General features: G+C 37.3%; 1 protein-coding gene across 3 annotated transcripts in view; it reads right to left on the reverse strand.

Moving 5' to 3' along the window:
- The window catches only part of LOC115214224 (cGMP-dependent protein kinase 1), a 146,199-nt gene that overhangs the window by 14,125 nt on the left and 119,254 nt on the right, over positions 1 to 12,820 (reverse strand). For all 3 annotated transcript variants that reach the window (XM_029783336.2, XM_029783337.2, XM_036504856.1), the window contains 6 exons: positions 11,844 to 11,949; positions 6,742 to 6,805; positions 5,489 to 5,566; positions 4,454 to 4,548; positions 2,179 to 2,250; positions 1,587 to 1,658 (listed from right to left, as the gene is read on the reverse strand). In XM_029783336.2, coding sequence (XP_029639196.1) covers positions 1,587 to 1,658; positions 2,179 to 2,250; positions 4,454 to 4,548; positions 5,489 to 5,566; positions 6,742 to 6,805; positions 11,844 to 11,949 — 487 coding nt within the window. The remainder of the gene's footprint in view (positions 1 to 1,586; positions 1,659 to 2,178; positions 2,251 to 4,453; positions 4,549 to 5,488; positions 5,567 to 6,741; positions 6,806 to 11,843; positions 11,950 to 12,820) is intronic.

Here is a 12,820-nt window from a genome sequence, read left to right on the forward strand (position 1 = left end):
AGCTAATAGTATAATGAGTGTGTAGATTTTGGTGTCTTTTATTTATATGTTTCTTCTATATCATGATTATTTTGGGTGTTTATGAAGCTATCTAATTATTCTGCAGAAAGATATAACAATGCTATCATTTCTAGTACATGATGTAACAACTAAAGAATGATTCTTAAGAAGTATTTTTTTGTGGTTTTAACTTTGAAAATAACCTCTAAATTTGAAATTGATTGATTCTAAATGTCTTTGAATATTTTTCACTTAATGTTAATTATTTACTGCAGAATATTAGAATATTATTTAATAACAATGGATTGATTGATTGATTAATAAATGCAGAACTGAAACATTTCAACTTGTCATGTCAGCTGGTTGAGTTGATAGAATGCTAAATAGTAAGTTGAAGACTCAATCGCTCATAACTTCTCTTTGGTACCGTATTGCGTATATTAGTGAGGAAAATTCTTTCAATAGTAAATTCATTCATCTAACTGTAAAGATGTCCCATGTGCTGCATAACACTGCAAGATAGATGTGTTTTGTTAATAAACTTGCTGGGTTCAATTCCTCCTGTCAATGTATTTTGGAAAAGGATGTATGTACTTCTCTTCACTACATAAAGATGAATAAAATTTTCAGAAGTGTCTAGTTGAATAAGACCTTTTGAGATGTTAGGATAAAACTTAAGATGGTTTGGGGGATTTACTACCATCCTTATTTATAATTTAAAATACTTATAGTTTTGTATATTTTTTTAAATGTCTCTTTGTAGAACATTAAGACTATTAACTATATATAAATAAATACAACATGTATAGATTTAAAACAAAACCTAGGTTTAACAACTCAGTGGTTTAAGTCAAAATATAGATTACAAGACATCATATATAGACTTAGGACAACAAATAAAGTTATGAAAATAGAGAGGTTTACCATTAAAACAATATAGATTTTAGACGAAACTTGATTTGCAACAACATGAAGATTTAAGACAAGATATAGATTTCATATGACTTAAAGATTTCAGACAATAATGATATTTAAAACAAGATAGAAATTTAAGACCAAAAATGCTTAAGACAACAGAAAATTAAGACTATATAGATTTAAGACAACATTAAGATTATGATGAAATTTATATTTTAGGCAACTTATAGATTTAAGCTGATTAAGAAATTTAATGGAAATAGTAGTTGTGATACCTGTGCTGGTGGCACATAAAAAGCACCATCCGAATGTGGCCGACGCCAGTGCCGCCTTGACTGGCTTCCGTGCCAGTGGCACATTAAAAGCACCAACCGATCGTTGCCGCTGCCAGACTCCCCTGGCACCTGCGCCGGTGGCACGTAAAAAGCACCCACTACACTCGCGGAGTGGTTGGCGTTAGGAAGGGCATCCAGCTGTAGAAACACTGCCAGATCAGACTGGAGCCTGGTGCAGCCCCTGGCTTCCCAGACCCCGGTCGAACTGTCCAGCCTGTGCTAGCACGGAAAACGGACGTTAAACGATGATGATAATGATGATGATGATAGTGATGTAGGAGACATATAAGCTAGTTGATAGTGGAGGAAGATCTATGAATAAGATATACTTACGATAGCTCATCTTCATTATCTTCATACCTCCTTTGTTCATTATCAAGGTTTCCAATCAACTGAGAATAACATCTAAACAACAAATAAAGAATGTTAGTTGACAATTAACCAATATTTACTAAATAATTTTATGAAAGTCCCAATATAAATTGAACACATTTGATAAATCTATTTTACAAAACAGAATCTTAGCTTATCCAAACTCTATTCAATTCCAAAGACCATGCAACAACCAAATTGAAAAATTTGACCTCAAAATAACATCAGTAAAAGATTTAAGTGTTTCTAAATACTCTGTTATTAAACATGTTAAAGACCTTCTCTAAGGAGGTCTTAAATTATTCCACTTGTTCTGTTTTCTCTATCATCAATCAATTGAGGGGTGATCTCAGAGCCTTTATTTATGATGAAGAATTTCAATTTATCCCCTTCCAGTGCAAGGGATAAATATTGCCAAGTTTTTTTTAATGATTCCCTGCTTAATTAATTAGAAGTGAAAGATCAACAAAATAATGTATAAATTATTTGGAAGCGTAAAAAAATATAAGAATAAAAAACAGGTAAAATTTACAAAGATATAAAATATTCTTACTCTCGGTCCAGTACAAGACAATCCACTCCACTTGGGTCAGCAGCTATCATATTCGCTGTTCTTAAGTCATCTCTATAAAAATAGAACTACAAAATATATTCAACATCTGTATGAATACGATACAATTTTAAAACAACAACACATTTTTTATGAAAACTTATGCACCAATTTGTTTCGTTTTTCCTCCTTCTCAAGTTTTTGTTTAGATTTAAATAATGGATTATTGGATAAAAAATTTGAAGAACCACAATTTTTAAAACTGTAAAAGAAAAGATTCAATTAAAAAAAGGAAAAAAAATTTAAATTTATAATTTAAGTTTCAAACCATTATTTCTTTATCAATTAAAGCAGGAAGCTGGCCGAATTGTTAGCACACCAGACAAAATGCTTAACGGTACTTTGTCTTTCAAATTTCTCTGAAGTTGACTTTGCCTTTGATCCTTTTGGGGTCAATCAGTCGAACACTGGGGTCAATGTAATTGACTGACCTCCGTCCCCCAAATTACAGGCTTTCTAACTAAATTTATAAAGGACTGCTTCTTTATCAATTACCTCTTGATTAAAACTATTAAAACATCAATTTCCAGTGTATGATGTCAATAACAAACGTTGTTTATCTAAGGTACCCTTGGGTATCTGTCAGGTAACCTATTTTTTCATTGACGTTTTCAACATACTCCAATATTTAAACCTAAAAGCTTGAATCTCTTAACTAATCCTTATATTGTTACATATCAAAATATTGTTAGTGGGGTATATTTGGTTACATTGGTCCCAGTATATGACAGGTGGTTTCCCGATTATTATTAAAAGCAATCACGAAAAGAATTGAACTGAGATTGTAAAGGGAAGTAACTAAATATTGGTTTCTGACTAGAGCTGAAGATGATACACTTCTTTTTTTATTATGGAAGGATAAATTGATTTCATCACATAACAAGGGGTTAAGACAAACTTGGTGGATCGAGGTACCTCTTTTAAAGACGACAGGAACATCTGGTTACTCTATTTACAAGAAATAGCAACCAAAATCTCCTTCAAGCAACTCTGGTTGTCATTAAAGTAGGTAAACCAGATGTCATCTACTAGGTCAATGGTTCTCAACCAGGGTGCATATGACCCTTTGGAGGGTGGGGGTCGATGTAAGACTTGGGGTGGGGCATACAAGCAAAATAGTTAACTGGGATCACCAGACGGTTACATGAGGGTTACATGAGAGTATGGGCACACTAGGCAGTTACATGAGAGCCTCACAGGTTTAGTAACCATCTGTCATCTATGGATTGCTCTTAATAAATACTATAGGACTCGGTGCAGTGATTTTACCCAGGGGTGGGTGGTTATATTAGTACTAAGATGGTCCTGTTTGCATTGTGAGTTCAGATCCTGATGCCACCTACTTAAGTGGTAGACTTAATCCCAGTTTAACACCACCCCCACCACCTGGCACATTGAATACATTTAGCAGAGTCCACTTTGTTGCAAGAATTCATATAAGATTCTTGAGCTGAGGATACCTTTTCCCCTCTCTCCATTTGTCTTTGGGTTCTGTTTTTCTTCTTGACTTAAATAAACAATCAAGAATAACGTTGCCTAATTTGTTACTGAAAGATGTATGGTGAAACTTGAGGGATGTTCGGCAGATATTTCTAGCAGGTCAAGCTATAAGACTATGTTCTAAAACACTTTCAGTAAGCAAATAGTTTGTATAGACAAATTAACACGTACATAGATAGCCTCTGGGTGTTCCCTTACCATGTAAATTACTCCTAGTTTTTTTTTTAACATTTTCTTCTAATTTTGTAAATTCTCTAATAGAACACTCAGGACATATTTTCTCTACGTATACCTCAGGAGATGTTTTTATTGCATTTACATGTGCTCACTTCATTTGCCTTGTGCATCTCAATAGCCTTGTATTCATACTCTTGTGTCTGATTGTCACTTATTGTAAAGCTTCACAGGAATCAATCTCATTTTATCATAACTAAACAGGTGAGTAATCACTGAAATATCTAGCTGTCCCGTAAGATTAGGTAACATTCGAGATTAATTTTTTTCCATTTGTTTGTTTCATGTGGACTTTGATTATAGTATCAGTTCCTTATTGTTTAGTTGTAGAGCACTTCCAGCAAAAAAATTGTTTGATTAGATGAATTAAAATGTAAACTGTGAGGTTAATGCATATCTGATTCTCTCGCTCTCTCTTTCTTTCAGAGAGGGAGACAGAGAGAAAGAGAGAGAGAGAGAAAGAGAGAAAAGAGACAGAACTCACCCATGTAATGCTTTTTCTCCAAAAAAGTCACCCTTTTGTAGAACACGAATTAACTGATCTTGTTGGGTACCGCTTACTTTTTTAGTGACTTTCACCTGAAAAATAAAATATAATTAAAGAAAGGACAAGGAAGATAGTGGAAAATTTGAAGTTGGTTGAGAATCAGAAAAGATGGAAGGAGAATGTTGCATTTCAAGAGAATGTTATATCTCTTGCCATGTGCTTACGATTTTCTTGGCCTAGAGTGGACCTAATAGTGTAAGCCATATTTTAGTCTAGAGTCTGAAACATGGGTTACCCTATCATTAGAAGTACAATACTATTATTACTCTATTATTAGAAGTATGCACGGGAGACGACTGCACTGGTATGGTCATGTGTTGCGTATGGACGAGGACAACTGTGTAAAGAAATACCAATCTCTAACTGTGGAGGGAACCCGTGGTAAAGATAGACCCAGGAAGACATGGGATGAGATGGGGAAGCATGATCTTCAATCTTTGGACCTCACAGAGGCAATGACTAGTGACTGAGACCTTTGGCGATACGCTGTGCTTGAGAAGACATGTAAAACCAAGTGAAATCGTAGTCATTGACAATGTTGGTGTCACGTAATTGGTACCCGTACTGGTGGCACGTCAAAAATACCTTTCGAGCTTTTGGGCCTCACGAAAGCAAATTGGTCAATTCCGGTGGTACATGAAAAGTACCATTCGAGTGTTGGGCCCTACAGAGGCAATGACGAATGACTGAGATCGTTGGCATTATGCCGTGCTTGAGAAGAAGACCCATCAAGCCAAGTAAAATCACAGTCGTGACATAATGGTGTCATGCAAATGGCACCCGTGTCGGTGGAATGTAAAAGCACCCATTACACAACTCTCGGAGTGGTTGGCATTAGGAAGGGCATCCAGCTGTAGAAACCGTGTCAAATCGGACTGGAGTCTGGTGCAGCCTTCCAGCTTGCCAGCCCTGGTCAAACTGTCCAACCCACCCAAGCATGGATTACAGATGATAAATGATGATGATACTTACCATTCCTTTAGAGATGATATAAAAGGTATCACCACGAGCTCCTTGACGGATTATATATTCTCCATTTTCATAATGTTCCTGCAAAAATAAATAAATAAATGAATAAATAAATAAATGATTTGTTGTATATTTTCAGAGGTCGACTCACTACTATTCCCATCATTACAATGTAATATCAAATGAGATGTTTTAAAATCACATTTTTATAAGAATGTATTGGAACGACAATAATACACCAGATGTAAGCACACTCACACACACATGTGGACATTTTGCTGCATGAATTTGCCATGAAATTCCTCCTCCTCCCCTCTTCTCTCATCCCCTTCTCCCCTCCTCCTCCTTCTTGTCCAAGAACGAGTACAATTAGTGTTCTTAGTTTTTTTTCGAAGCGCTTAGATTGATGAAGTCGAAACGTTCGTTAACGATTCTGCCAATACAAGCACTTATTACAGGTAACGCATGTATGGATAAACAATTCATTGGCACCTCTCTTGAGGACATACCCATTCCTTCACAAAAAAAAATTCCTCTCACTCCTACTCACCAAAACTAAGGACCTATAACATCTTTATATTTTTTATTTCTACATTCATTCTCTTATTTCCTTCTATACTCCTTATTTGCTTCCTCCCCCCCCCCCAAAAGACTCCTTATAATGAACTTTAATATCTCCCTCTAGTTGACCATATCAAATCGTCTCTGATGAAGAGATATCCCTAATATCCCAGAAACAGCTGTAAGACTGACTTTCTCTTTATAAATGTCCTGAAAATTACACACCGCCTTGGCTTTGTTGTCTCATTTTATTTAACATATACATGCTCATACAAGACCCGCATTAGACTCCTCACTCGTATCATTATCGAACCGAGAGTTTAACTACGGTCCTTCCATAGCACTTACACAGGTAACGCTGCCACCTTGGGCCTTCTGGATACCGATACCCCTCATATATTTATATATATCATTAGCTCTCTACGAATACTACCAGTCTATAGCCTGTTGTTTACCAATACTGCCAACCGATAACTCACCTGTCTCCTGGCAATCCACGCAACCCTAGATGTCACATAACATTTCGATCAGTCACCATCACACCATAATCACCAACATCGTTACCATCATTAATACCATTACCACCATCAGTAACACCACTACCTTGTCAACCACCCCCACCTGTCATCGTTACCAATTACCGTTATACCGTTATCTCTGTTAATAACGCTAAATGATTTATAGTATATACTTACTTCTTCCAGTAGATCTGCAATTTTACTGAGGTTTTCGTCAATAAGGCTCATAAACGTCGGAACACTAGAAATAAGGAAAGATTAATCAATAAATAGATATACATATAATTGAATAAAATAAAGTACCAGTCAAGTACTGGGGTCTATGTAATCGGCTGAGCATCTCTTCCAAGTTCTAAGTCTGTGCCTATATTAGAAACCTTGTTATAAGATATCGAATCCAGGTTCTATAATAATACCGTTATCTGTTTCATTATTACCCACAAGGGGCTAAACACAGAGGGGACAAACGAGAACAGACAAACGGATTAAGTCGATTTACATCGACCCCAGTGCGTAACTGGTACTTATTTTATCGACTCCGAAAGGATGAAAGGCAAAGTTGACCTCGGCGGAATTTGAACTCAGAACGTAACGGAAGACGAAATACGGCTACGCATTTCGCCCGGTGTGCTAACGGTTCTGCCAGCTCGCCGCCTATAAGAATACCATTATCTTTTATTAGTTTCACTCCATAAACTGTGGCTATGCTGGGACACCTCTAATAGCGTTTGCCACACTCTTACTAATCCTTTAGAATAGAGGTTCTCAATCGGAATTCATATGGCCCTTAGGGTCTGTATAAGATTTTGTTAAAATTTATGTGCATTAATTGCTTATGCTTCTACAATACGCAAAATATTTAAAGAATTTTTACACAATCCCACTTCTGTCATAATTTTTTATAGGCGCAGGTGTGGTTGTGCCATAAGAAGCTTGCTTCCCAACCACACGGTTCCGAGTTTAGTTCCACTGCCTGGCACCATGGGCATGTATCTTCTACAATAGCCCCGAGCTGACGAAAGCCTTGTGAGTGGATTTGGTAGACGGAAACTGAAAGAAGCCCATCGTATATATACATCTGTACATTTACATATCAAATAATATAAACAGGATCAAATAATATAAACAGTAGGAAAAAGCAAATGAAAAAAACTGAAATGGATCCACTGGACCCATTAGTAGACAGAAGGTTAAGAACCATTGTTGTAGATAGTGAAGGTCCAGTTGCCTTTTGAAGACATCTACATCCACATAGGTATCTTGAGTCTCTCAGTTGGACATTGAAAAGCAGTGGGCCTTTGAACTTTAAGTTATTGCAGTAAGTATCTGGTCATGACTCTCAGTGGGGAGGATGGGACCTTAGGCTCTATGCAGTGACGCCCAGTTCGGGGATTAGCTTAGCCAATTTATTTGTTTTATTTTGACTGGGGACAAGCACAGATTGTGTGACTTGGAAATGAGTAGGTATCATAAACACATACATGCATACATAGACACACACATTTATACAGTCACGCACTGAAGAGAGAGAGAGAGAGAGAGAGGGTGGGTGGGTTGAGGCAGGTATGGCTGTGTGGTTAAGAAGTCAGGTACGCAACCACGTGTTTTCGATGTCAATCCCACTTTGCAGCACCTTGGCAAGTGTCTTCTTCTATAACACAGGGCCGATTTGTCCTTGTGGGTGAATTCGGCGCACGAAATCGTGTGGATTATTATTATTATTATTATTATTAATACTTTCTACTAAAGGCACAAGATCTGAACTTACGGGGAAGGGGGTAAGTCGATCACATCGACTCCAGTACTTGACTGGTTCTTAATTTATCGAGTACGAAAGGATGAAAAGCAAAGTCGACCTCGGCGGAATTTGAACTCAGAACGTAAGCGGCGGACGAAATACCTATTTCTTTACTACCCACAAGGGGCTAAACACAGAGAGGACAAACAAGGACATACAAACGGATTAAGTCGATTATATTGACCCCAGTGCCTAATTGGTACTTAATTTATCGACCCCGAAAGGATGAAAGGCAAAGTCGACCTTGGCGGAATTTGAACTCAGAACGTAGTGGCAGACGAAATACCGCTAAGCATTTCGCCCGGCGTGCTAACGATTCTGCCAGCTCAATGATAATAATTATGAGGCGCAGGCGTAGCTGTGTGGTAAGAAGTTTGCTTTCCAACCACATGATTCCGGGTTCAATCTCACTGCATGACACCTTGGGTAAATGTCTTCTACTATAGCCTTGGGCCGACCGAAGTCTTTTGAGTAGATCTGGTGGACAGAAACTGAAAGGAACTTATCGTCAGTGTGTGTGTATATACATATATGTGTGTGTGTAAATACAAACATTATATAATTACACATACACATACATGTATACACGCACAAAGTTTATGATATTCAAATATTTTCTATATGAAACAGTTAACCATTTAAAGAACAATTTCATGCAATTAAACTAATTACTTTACAAAATATAATAAATATATAATAAAGCTTGTATCAAAATGTAAAAGAATGCAGTTTCACAACAAGAACTACATTTTAAAAACCAACTGTAACTACTTTAAACAAGTAGTTGCAAATGTAGATAAAGAGATATAAATAGATGTTTCTACATTTCGCAATTAACAGAAAAGATATAAAAGAAAGATAAAAAGAGAAAAGAAAGAAAAGGGTGAGGGTATAAAGCAGCAGATGGAGGAGAAGGGGTGATGGGCCACACACCCCAGGACAAATGGTGTACTCAGCTGCGTCCCGTGGTAATGACCACGATGGCGTTTGTCGCGGAGAATGGCCAGCCACACTAGCTGCAGCAGCCAATCCACCTCGTTGGGCTTCATTTCTCAGACGGGCCACAGTTATTCCTATTTTGCTGAGGAAATCGGTCGTACGGGGTTCTAGAACTCCTGACGTCTCGACCTGTACAACTGATAGCAAGCTGGTCAGGTCCCCGTATTGATTTTTCTCTCCGTGTTACGGGTGGTGACAAGCGGGTTTGTAGCCGATGCGGCAAGATTGGAGCCAGAGAACGTTTCGCTGCACGTCGCCTTTCAGACAAGAGATCTGCTTCCCTCGAAGTATTTAAATGTTATAATTTAAAAACAGGATCAGTTAAATAATCTACTGTCGAAATAAAGCCTTTTTTTTATTTAGGAAAAAAAAAAATGGAAGGATAGGTTTCAAATAAAAATCTAATCAACGAAAATATATTCCAGTTTAATGATTTTCCCCTTAATTAAAGTACTACTTCCAGAGGCCTACACGTAGCCTTTTAGAAGGTCAGAAGATTTCCTCATCTCTAATTTAGTGGAACAGTTGATGGACGGGTGAATCATTAATAATAGAATGAAGCTAAAGAAGATTATGATATAAAAACAGACATTAGCTGCTGGAAAGTCGGTTAAGGTTGCCGTGCAACTAATAAACAAAACACAAACAAAGCACTACTATCAGGAGACAATCTGGTTGTAGAGATAGAAGAGACATGTCCGAGAATAGTAGACATGGCACCAGTTAGACGTTTATCAGCTGACTACAATTAAGTAAACAGGCGTAGCGACGGGTTAAAGTAGGAAAACGAACCTAGATATCTATTTCCGTAAATAGCAACAGCTTTCGACGAGAACATGAAGTAATGCAAGAACCATCCACTAATATATATATATATATATACATATATATATATATATGTATATATCTTATCGTAAGTAAATTGATAAAGGCTTCGTGTAGGGGCACGAGGACATATATCTGTTAGAGGAGCATAGTCGGTGGAATTAATCAAACTATTGCATGACTAATGCTTGTTTTATCACCACGAAGCCGTGAGTTGAAAAGCAGAAATGAATTGACCCTAGTGGTATCTGAGCATAAATAGCACCCCCCCCCACACAGACACACTAAAGGAGGAGGTGGCGTATCTAAATTCGCACGTTCGAGCAAAAATTACACGCTGCACTTTGAGCAAGTGTCTACTGCTATCATAGTGTTGGACAGACAAAAGCCTTATGAGTGGAATTCGGCAGGGAAATTTGATAGGGAAAACCCGTCGTATGAACTGTACCTGTAATTCACAAAGGCCATCTCTTATCAAACATTGCATCGTCTGGAATCGGCTTGCGGTTAACGTGTGACTATACGTATCTATGAAACAGTCACACGCTCACAAATAGACGCATACTCATGACTGTATATATATTATATATATATATATAATAAATCTCTGAGCGAGTTATAAACAGTAGCTGCACGACATTGTGAAGTATATTTGTCATATTTAAGTGACAAATATACTTCACGATATATATATATGTTAGTATATGATAGTGTATGCATGTATTTATATTCAAAGTTGTATGCCACATTATTTCACATAGGTTGCTGAAAAGTTGCATAATGGCACAACTTTTCAAGAAGCAGGTTATAGTAGACACTGTAACTTATTGAGATACTTTCTGTAAAACAGAGCAAGGCCCGGGTACAGCTGCTAATCCCCACCCTATCACACTTTTTTTTATAATTGGCAGAAAGTTACTGCCTGATAAGTTAACTTATAAGTGGTATACACGAAACTCTCGGCCTTTGGGTCACTCGTATAACCGTGCCGATTACAAAATTTTTATGTTTGTCTATTAAAGCTACCATTAGTTTCTTGGTAAAGAAGGAAGCCCATGACAATTATCAAGCCTATCATATAGAACATCGGTGTTTGTCTTTATTTCGTGTTTGTGTGTGTATATATATATATATATATTATTTTCGTTTCAGTCATTTGACTGCGGCCATGCTGGAGTACCACCTTTAGTCGAACAAATCGACACTTGTACTTATTCTTTGCAAGCCTAGTACTTTTGCCGAACCGCTGAGTTACGGGGATGTAAACACCCCAACATCAGTTGTCAAGCGATAGCGGGGGGACAAACACAGACACACCAACACACACACACACACACACACATATATATACGACAGGCTTCTTTCAGTTTCCGTATACCAAATCCACTCACAAGGCTTTGGTCGGCCCGAGGCTATAGTAGAAGACACTTGCTCAAGGTGCCACGCAGTGGGACTGAAACCGGAAACATGTGGTTGGTAAGCAAGCTACTTACCACAGCCACTATATATAATATATATATATATATATATATATATATATATATATATATATTGTGTGTGTGTGTGTGTGTATACTGAAATGTCACAGTAAGATATGAAAGATTTCTACCATATTTTGATATATATACTAATTAGACAGGAACAATTTCAAGCTAACCTTCTCAGCAGTGCCATGTTTTCGGAGTGCCGCAACAGCCCTGTACTCATCATTATACTTTGAAAGCTTGGTCGGTCGATGGCCCATAGCCTGCATGGAGTAAGAGCTGAAAGAGGGAAATGGAAAACAAACTGAAATTAAAGAAAAAAAAAACATGAAACTCAACACATTAAGTATATTCAAGATTTCTTTGAAATGTAAAGAATCACGACCAAAGTACAGGATATAGATCGGTGGTTCTCAGTTGGGGTCCATATGGCCCTTGAGGCTCCATATGAGATTTCGTGGGGTCCATACAGTAAAATAGTAAATTGGGAATACCAATAGTACTTTAAGGGCCCCTGAAAAAATTTTGCTTTAGATTTATGATTGGTACGTTATGCAAGAAACAGGTTTCTTTAACATTTTTTATTGTTTAACCTACACAAGTAATGTGCGTAAAACAAAATAGGAATTTTGAAAGAAGTTTCTATAAAACTAGCTTTTAAACATCGATTGGCTATGGGTATCCACAAGAATAAGATAGTAATCAAACGGGTCCATAGATAAAAAAAAATGTGGTTGAGAACCCCTGATATAAATTCTAAGAATAACCTTAATTTTGTGCTCATATTTTATCCTGTTAACAAGGGTAAATTCGTCGCCCTGTTAAATGCATTACCTGACATTTGGGCAGAATTTTTCAAAAAATGGTTTGTGTTCCAATTTACGAAGAAAATTATCCTCCTCCTCCTCGTTGTCGTCGTCGTCGTCGTCGTCATCATCGTCATCGTCATCATCATCATCATCATCATCATCATCATCATCATCAAAAGATAACAGCAGATTACTCTTCCTTTTTCTTTCATATTCTACCATGCATCATTTCCAAGCAAAGGCAGTTTTGGCACCTGTTTTACAAGATGCACCGACTAATCCACTCGGATCCCATCCTGTTTCATTAGCGTTCGGTCCGTTCCTGCATGTCACAAGAGGCG

The sequence above is a fragment of the Octopus sinensis genome, linkage group LG7, assembly GCF_006345805.1.
Source record: "Octopus sinensis linkage group LG7, ASM634580v1, whole genome shotgun sequence".
Taxonomy (NCBI): Eukaryota; Metazoa; Mollusca; class Cephalopoda; order Octopoda; family Octopodidae; genus Octopus; species Octopus sinensis.